The following is a 9,676-nucleotide window of genomic DNA, read 5'->3' as shown; positions in this document are numbered from 1 at the left end:
ATATGCCATTTCACAGTTAGGTAGATGCTTCTGATCAATATAAAGCAGAGTTCAGGAATTTGTTAGGATCAATGGTAATGACATATTACAACATTATAAATGGCTCAGTTAAAACCAAAGGCATTCTGGAACTAAGTAGATGATGTCTACTTGGGTATTTTCCACTTCCCATTCTTGGATTGAGGGTGGCTGAAAACAGGTGTAGAGGAGAATATTTAGATGTACAAGAAGAAGACAATAGGAAGTTGTAGAAAACTATAATGACTAACTTTATAATTTGTTTGCTTCCTCTCATATTATTAGTTTAAATCAAGGAGGTTGTAGCGCCGTGTAGTCTGATAGAAGTTTACTAACGTTTCAGAGTTCCCTCCTGCCTCCATCATTATCACCATGATGATGGAGATAGCAAGGACCTCCGAAACCCAGAAGACAGCCGTCTTCGTACTTGCCGCCGTCAGACTCTGAAATCCTACAATTTTAAGGAATACTTTGCATTACGTGTTTAAGTTTATCAAAATTGCTAACGAAACTGGCCTTTTTAGATGAAAAATAAGTTGCTTAAATGGAATTTAAGAAACTTCAGCAAATATTCCTACAGTATTTGTATATGTGAATTAAAATCTATGGTTATGATCAAAGTTGACATCATGCACAGTTCCATTTTCGTTCACCGTTAGCGACACCGTATTTTCTCCCTACCACAGCATGTTATGTTATCCGTTGGTATCGTGATCGTAATGTTGGTATAACCTGTTATAGTGTGTTGTGTGGGGAAAAATATGCCGATAAAATATGTTGGAAGAACGACTTCTTTTAAAGGGAAAACCTTGTGGGAAATTGTTGGAAACTTGAAGAATTTTGGTGTAGGGCGAATAGTTGTTAGAAGTACTTTTGAACGTTATCCTGAACCAAGTTACTTGAAAATATGTAAAGTTCAAGCACTCGCAAACGAGGTATTATTTTTCAGTATGTAGAAGCAGTGTCTTGTTTTGGCGTGTAAATAGTATCTAGATTGTGTTCCCTGGTGTTTGTACATTTCCTTCTTTTCGCATTCCTAAGACTTGCATGAACATAACCTCAAAGTGTAACTAATCATATCTGCCCATTGCTGTTTGGAGAGTTTATTTAGTTTTCATAGATCCTTATTTAGGCTAAACCAAAGGATGATGTAGATAATGTCATAATGAAAGTACAGAACTTATTTCACATAAAGGTATTCATAAACTTAAGAATTTTCAATACAAGTACAGAACTTATTTCACATACAGATATACATAAAATTTAAGAATTTTCAACAGAGGTAAAATAATCTACAGAGTAGAAGGAATGAGTTAAGAGGTAATCATTTAATGTGATCTACAATACTTTTAAATCATGATTTAAACATTTAATTGTAGGTGGAAGATTATTGAATAACTTTATACCAATATAGTATACTCCTTTTTGATATTTGGCATGTGAAGATCATATTTACATCTTGTGTTTAAATTGTTTATATCTATATTTCTTTTAAATTTGCCAAAGTTCTGTTCCACAAGTGATAGTACGCAGGGTAAGACTTCACTTGCACATGTAATTTTCCAAAATAATTTTCTACAAGAGGCAGTGCTTTTAGCACTTGTGATTATTCTAATTATTTTCTTTTGGATGTAAAATATTTTATTACTGTCTGTTGAATTTCCCCCAGAAGATTAACTCATAGGACAGTACAGAGTGAAAGTAAACAAAGTAAACTAATTTTAAAGTATTGTCTTGTGTGGTGTGATTATTGAGGTAAAGCATGCAGAGCTTAGATTGGGAATAATGTATTCAATATGTTTCTTACAATTTAAGTTGTTGTTAATTTGTAAGTCAAGACATTTGTTTGCTTTACTTTGCTAATTAATCCGTCACAGTGGCCGCACAGTCTGAGGCGTGGGCCTTTTGCCACTTGGTCACTGGCACCATGGGTTTGAATCCAACTCAAGCTATGGATGTCTGTCCGCATTTTTCTGTGTTGTGCCGTCCTGAGTACAGGTAGAGGCCTTGCGACGGGCCGATCCCTCGTCCAAGGAGTCCTACCGAATGTCCATAGATCAAGCCAACGAAAAGTTGGGACCCGCAGTGCTCAGGCACTTGAAGAACGGGTCATCAAAGTATCAAAGTAAAGTAAGCATGAATAATAGAGAGCAGTCATTAAAGTTCTGAACTTTTTGTGTCAGGTGCTCAGCCTTCTTTCCCATTGTTACCTCCAACCCCAAGTAACAATAATTGCCCACTCCTAGTTTAGGCGATCAGATTTGGTGTCACTTTTGGACAGTTATATTTTGGGGAGGAAGGTGGATCTGTTTCTTCCCTTGTGACCAATCGTCATGTTGGGTGATACGACGTTATAAGGTGGAGTTCTTGCTCTTCCCTGGTGACTAATCCCTGCACTGAGTAAAATTGTGTAATAAATGTTAACCACATGCTCATGAAGTATAATGAGTACCAAACACATTGCATTGTTTCACAGTGCCGGCCTTTATCTTAATTTTATTTTGGCTGTGTATTTAATATTTTTCAGGATCCTCGTAAAGTGCGAATTTTAGCCGAGAAAGTTTTTAGAGGTCGTAAGTATCCCAAAATTGTTGAAGTATGCAGTACATCATATAAGGCGGATTATCGACTCCTTCCAAAAGATGAGGAACAGGCATATTGCAAGACAGACTCCCAGGTTGTATTGGAGAAAGTGAGAATCCTGCCTCGGACAATACCGTTTCCACCTCTGTTGAGGGTAAGATAAAATGTTGTATGCTGGTTATGTCGATTAAGATATGTGTTTTGTTTTTGATGTGCGCTTTTACACTGCCAGTGGATGCGGATTTATAACAAGTACAGTATTTTCCCATATTTTGAAAATATTTGTTATTTGAAGGTTTCTGTCTTGCGCTCTGTAGTCTGGTTGATGTTTACCGACGTTTCAGAGGTCATACTGTCTCCGTCATCAGGGCGATGAGTATGAAGATTTCTGTCTTCTGGGTTGTTGCGCTGTGTAGTCTGGTCGATGTTAACCAACGTTTCAGAGGTCATACTGCCTCCGTCATCAGGGCGATGAAGATTTCTGTCTTCTGGGTTGTTGCGCTGTGTAGTCTGGTCGATGCTAACCAACGTTTCAGAGGTCATATTTATCGTCCTGATGACGGAGGCAGTATGACTTCTGAAACGTTGGTTAACATCGACCAGACTACACAGCGCAACAGCCCAGAAGACAGAAATCTTCATACTCACTGCTGTGAAAACCTCAAATCTTACATATTTGTTATTTGTAAATATGAATTTTGTGGAAACTTAGATTGCAGAAGACATGATTTCCAGTAGCCCTGTATATTTTCATAAATTGTTTTGCTTATTTGTACTCCAGGAAATGATTCTTGCTGATCGCCGTGCTAAAGGAGGAGATGTGACAAAAGAACCAGAAATGGAAATGATTTTTGGCGAGACTCGTGACAGTCTGTCAAGAAAGGCAAGAGAGGATGAAGAGCCAAATGTAATGTTTGAACCAGGAATAGGAACACCACGAAGCCCAGAGTTGTATGCAAATATCCAGCGGAGTTAACTGTCTGTGTGAGTTCGGATAAGAAAGTTGGTATTTTCTGGTACTTGCTGTGGATTTTAGTGTTCAAAAAATTGAAAGTTGCACTTTTGGATCAGTCTTCTTTGTCAATAAATCGCTGGTTAACTTCTAGGATTACGTCTGGTAGAGGTTTATTTATTACATTTCTTTGTATTAAATATTAGTTGAAATAATTTATTCCAATAACAAAATCTACTTTTTTTACAATTTTAGAACTTTATGATAGGAAATTGTGTAACTTAGTTACCATTTATCAAGTTTTCTGTCAGTTAATTCAGCAATGATTTGTGAATCACATTTTGAATTATGATTTCCTGAACTATAGTCAGATATTTTTACCTGCATAAAGTGCATAACTATTTCAGTGAATAAGACTTCTAAATTATCAGTGTTCTCTGCTTTAAATTCAATGGAGTATAATAATAGTGTCTCTGTTATGATGTATCTGGCTGTATATAATTGTATATGGAAATTGATTCTGTAGTCCAGTGTTCCCCAACCTTTTTGTGCCTACGGGCACATTTGAGAGTTTATGAGATCGTGGCGGGCACCAACCAATTAACAAAGCCAAATTTTCTTTTCTCTGGACAAATAAGATATGGACACCAAATAATACGCAAAACAACACGACGTTTAATGATACAAGAAACCACGCAATCAAAAATACATACTTTTATAAGTACAATTATTATTACTCAAATGTGATGTTTGGCACTGCATTTCATTGGCCAGTTTTTCAAATTTGGGAGTGTGGGATGATGTTGCTGCTCGCAAACAATTGTTAAGATGGGCGTCAGTAAGTCGAGTCTGTGCTTTGATTTTATAATGTTCATGGTTGAACGGCCTTCATTATTCAGTATAACCTCTTTTGGTAACAACGCGGGCACCCAAAGAAAGCCTTGGCAGGCGCTGCGTTGGGGACCACTGGTTTAGAAGATAGTCTCCTGTCCAATGGGTACTGGAGTCCTTTTCCTTGGGGTAAAGTGCCGCCAGGGTGTGAAACAGACCACTCACCACTATCTAGTGCCATTGTTAAGAATAAGTAAGAGCTATGCCTCGTCTCCTCCCAAGCTCTTACGTGGCATACAGTAGGACAGCTTTCCTTTTCCTTTCTTTCTTTCTCTTTTCTAATTAAAATACACCACAAAAAAATAATATTGCAGGTGTTCTCTAAGCACCAAAAGTTTGAAAACTCCTGTTATATGCATTATGCAACTGTCAGTGGAGTGAAAATAAATATATGTGGGACAGGTATCGTCTTTCCATCCTTCATGACTCTTCTCCATGGTGTTATTTTTAAAGTATGATAGAGTTTAAGTCAGGGGGTCTCAATCCACAGGCCACATGAGGTTCTCCAGTGTGTTGTGCAGTTCACATAATTCTTTTAACAGTCATGCTGTGTATTTTTTTTGTAGTGTTCTGTCTGACGACAGGTCCATATACAGTCAAACCTCGGTTCACGAACGCCCCGGATCACGAACAATTCAGTTTACGAACAAATTTTCCAAACACAAAGCGTCTCGGATTACGTACTGTGTCTCGAGTTACGAACACGCAAGCCGTCAACATCGTGGAGCGATAAGCTGGGAGTATCAGCATCGGCATTATTCGTACAAGAATGATCTAGCATGGGGCCAAAGAAAGACAATGATAGCAGCAAAGTGAAAAGAAAAAATACCAATATCATGTCAGATGTTAAGAAAGAAATCATAGCCAAACATGAAAATGGTGTTCGTGTCTCTGATCTTGCTACTTCTTTGATCCGTGAAATTTGTGAAAGTGGGGTGAGGTGTAAAGTTTTGTTGAACGATATCACCCCGATAAAGCAGTAGCAAGCCGCAGAATAAACATTTTCAATGATAATGCCATGTGTCACTTTAGGAACATTTTAAAACGTAGACAAAAACAAATCACACTGGACAACGTTTTAGTGAGACAGAGGCCCAGTGAGTCTGATGCAGAGTCGAGTGGTGCCAAGAGACAGAAAAAAGAAAAAGAATCCCCTTCCAAACAATAACATTTCACTTCTTCACCACCTTCCACTTACGCCGTCGAACTCTCCTCCATACAGGTACGGTAAAACTAAATTAAGTTTTCGTCTATATTTGATCTGCTTAGTGTTGTGTTTATCTTTTTTGTGATAGATTTAACGGTTTCGATTGATTTTGTGTTAAGAACTTATGCACAAAGTACTGTTGTAAAATTTTAAATAAGCAATCATCTGGGGTCCAGGAATGGATTAATCCATTTTACATTAATTCCTATGGGGAAAATAGTTTCGGTTTACGAACAACCTTCAGGAACGAATTAAGTTTGTGAACCGAGGTTTGACTGTATTATGAACAAGATCCTTCCAACCTCTTCAGGTTGTCAGGGACCTGCTCATACATATATACGTTCTTGGCACGATGATCAGAAGTGGTTTGCCATTGCCTTCTTCTATGTGTGAGTGAGTGGAGTAATTGTTGGGCTGCCACGGAGAAACTGGGGAAGCCCCAGGAAGAAAACTCTGTGATGCCTAGACTACAGCCTTGCCCAACACAAGTTATAAATCTGAGCACCACCGGGAATTGAACCCGGGACCCCAGGATCACAAGGCTAGTGTTCTGACCACTAGACCACCATCGTGTATGCTGTATGTTGCAAAATATTTTCCCAATATTAGAAAAAATTACCTGGTCCTCCAGGTTGGGGGTTGACATGGTGGCCCAGCTCCTCGCCTGCCAGAAATACCATAATGCTAAAAAAGCCTAATCAAAATAAGCCTCGGAATTGGAAATGAGGGTGGATCGGAATATAATAGAGGAGATAGAGAAAAGACAACTGATTTGGTACGGACACGTGCAAAGGATGGAGGAGGAAAGGTTACCAAAAAAGACTATGAAATGGCAACCAAAAGAGAGAAGGAAGAGAGGAAGACCAGGATGGAACGACAGAATTGCAAGAATCATGATAGAGTGGAAACTACCTCCACAAGGATAGGAAAATAGAGAAGAATGGAAGAAAATATTAGGCGCCGGAAGACCGAAGTAACGGTCAAGAAATGGAAGAAAAATTATAATGTCATCCATATTTGTGCAGCTTAATAAAGAACATAAAATCAAGAATTAGGATTCATTTTACTGATAACATTAGCAGAGACGCATGTGAACCTGATAGTGAAACTTTGCTCAAGCAAAAGCAGCTTCATATATCTCAGTAATGACTGATTTTAGAGCCAGGATAGCTCAGTCAGTATAGTGACTAGCTACGGGCTGGACGACCGGGGTTCGATCCCCGACGGGGGCAGAGGATTTTTCCTCTAGCCTCTGCGTCCAGACCGGCTCTGGGGCCCACCCAGCCTCCTCTACAATGGGTACCAGGGTCCTTTCCCAGGGATAAAGCACGGCCGGGGCGTGATGCTGACCACTGACCATCTAGTGTCGAGCTATACCTCCACTCCCCCCAAGCGCCTGTATGGCACGTAGCGGGACAAACTTTACTTTACTTTAATGACTGATTTTGTTAAACAGAAATGTGTCTTTACTTATAACCTAGCAGCCTGTGAGATGATAAGTAAGTAAGAAACTGGGCCATGTTATGTATACACTCATTGCACAATGCTTACGTAGCTGCTGAGACGTGGGCTGTTGTGCGTTTCAGCGCGCCTGAACAAGAAGACTGAGGGACTTACACCTCACTCGGTGCATAGTTACTGCAGTAATTTTTACGTGAATAACCAAAACTACAATGCACAAACCCGTGAATGAGGTAGGTCTACTCTGCTGAAATATTTACACTTTGTTGTTGAAAGAAAGTTTAATTTTAAAGGGCTCAGATTACACTTAAAATTGTTCATTTTTGGATTATTTCTGTTGTCCTATTTTAAAATAGAAAACCACAACATTAAGTACCTGTCATGTGAAGACAGAGACAGAGCCAGTCTCTGAAATGTGGTTTTCTCTTTTAAATTAGGACGATGGAAATAGTTCAAAAGAAAGAAAGTTGCATATAAATTTGAACGCATGAGTAACTTTATAAAATAATAATGGTTTATAGAATTTATAAATATTTATACATTCATTATCTAATAAATATTACACAGAGTAAGAACTGGCAAGTGTTCAGCGGTAGCCTGACAATCTCATAGGACTGAAAACGCAGCTGGCGATAAACAGTGGCACCAGAATACAAGGAAAAGATGGAGTGTGTCTACGGTTTGTTGCTCGCCTCTGCCGCTCTTGAATAGAACAGAATTTATTTTATGTTCCATAGATCCTTCTACCCATATTTTAATCCAAAAATCTCCATCATCAAAATAAAAATGACCAGATACAACTCCACCAGCAGAGGTGGGAAGTGTTACAGAAAACTACAATTTATATGCCAAAATGAGTACTTTCTTATTTTGATTAACATAACAGTTATGGGAAAATAGTTTAAATGGTTACATGAAGGCAAGGGAGGCCCAGGGGGTGCTCGGCATCCTCTAAAATCGTTCAGTGGGTGTCTGAGCCCCAGGGCAGCCATGTAGTCATCCATGGATAATATTATAATAATTACTAAATCAGATTTAGGCTGCCTTGCACAATTGTTGAGCCATACATTTACAGCCATGAGAGCAAATGGTTCATAGCCAATGTGCTTACTGTATTTTAAATTTTGATAAAGCAAACTTAATAAAATGTGACTAATAACATGTCAATAACTAATATGCAGACAAGCTACAATGGTCACTCAAAACGTTTTGCCCCAATTTTTTTATCTCTGTCATAAGTTATCTGAAAGAGCAGAAATTTGGTGTAGGAATAGCTACATCTTTATTCTCAAGCACTATTTTTCTACATAGTTTCCATCTTTTCCTACAGCTTTCTGCCACCTGGTAGCAAGGGCCCGTATTCCTTGTTGGTAAAAGTTCTCAGGTTTGTTTGAGCCATATTTTCACCTCCTTGATAACCTCTTTACCATGCCAGAACGTTTGTCCACAAATGACATTCTTCATTGGACCAAACAGTTGGAAATCTGGTGGGGCATCAGTCCAACGCAGTATTGTGATGGTTTCTGTTGTTCTCAAACTTGTATGTGGTCCTGCTTTATCGTGCAAGAGAAGGGCATCTTGCATTTCTCGTCGTGATCGAACTCGCACCATGCGCATCACGAGTCTTTTCAGGGAAGTGACTTCACGCCTCGGAATTTATTGTTATTCTTTTCCCCGGAATGTTGACCAAAATAACACCTTTCATGTCCCAGAAGACAGTTGCCATTACTTTCCCTGTTTAGGAAACTGTCTTGAAGACAAATGGATTAACGTTTCGTTTGTAGCTTAAGTGGTGAATTCATGTCTCATTCCCAGTCAATTCGTGAATGGAAGTCACCCCCATCCGTCTCATATCCAGCCACATACTCAGCAGCAATGTGGCTCTTTCCGACCATATTTGGCCGAGATAAAAAATATGGGGCAGAACTTTTTGAGTGACCCTCGTATAATTAAGAAAGTTCCTTGGTGTACTAATTGATAATCGCCTATTTATATTTCACAAATGTGCTCATTTTTTACAAAAATTAGATTTTATCGTCGATTTCCTACTAGATCGAGGTATTGAATACACCCGTTTTCCGTAGTTCATTTTATTGTCGTTCCTATAAAACAATAATTTGGTAATATAAATGGTAAGGCAGTGCCCATCAGTAGTGCAAATATTATTCTAGAAGTGGTGCCACGTATAATCGTCTGAAGAAAGTTTTCATAGTGTTTATAGAGTACTTCTATAATGTTATAAAGAGTTTGTGTGACAGTTTTAAGTATGATTCATTATCTGCTTATAATGAACTTTCACGTCACCACACAATTCACGCTGATTTCATGTGAGTATCAACAAGTATTCTTTTCGTATTGTTTTCTTTTATCCAATGTCGCAAATAATTGCGGGACTTTTCTAAAAGCTGGCGTTTTTTTATAGTCTTCCATGTAATATTTGCTATCGCATTTTCTGTAACTTTGCGATATAATAATTTAGGTTAGGTTCACGTTAGTATGTTATTTGCTAACACCCATTTGTAGACTTTATTGTAGTAAGAATTCTTGAGACTTCAATAGCATAA

General features: G+C 38.5%; 1 protein-coding gene across 1 annotated transcript; it reads left to right on the top strand.

Annotated features, from left to right (window-relative positions):
* The first annotated feature begins 693 nt into the window (after positions 1–693).
* On the top strand, positions 694–4,849 carry mRpS34 (mitochondrial ribosomal protein S34). The gene is made up of 3 exons (XM_022063123.2): positions 694–953; positions 2,546–2,755; positions 3,383–4,849. The coding sequence occupies exons 1-3, from the start codon at positions 780–782 to the stop codon at positions 3,575–3,577; spliced, it is 579 nt and encodes a 192-aa protein (XP_021918815.1). The 5' UTR covers positions 694–779; the 3' UTR covers positions 3,578–4,849.
* The last annotated feature ends 4,827 nt before the right edge of the window (positions 4,850–9,676 follow it).

This window comes from Zootermopsis nevadensis, unplaced genomic scaffold, assembly GCF_977971745.1.
Source record: "Zootermopsis nevadensis isolate Lab colony 2312 unplaced genomic scaffold, Znev_1.0 Znev_ptg000028l, whole genome shotgun sequence".
Taxonomy (NCBI): Eukaryota; Metazoa; Arthropoda; class Insecta; order Blattodea; family Termopsidae; genus Zootermopsis; species Zootermopsis nevadensis.
This window is presented reverse-complemented; position numbering and strand designations above follow the sequence as displayed.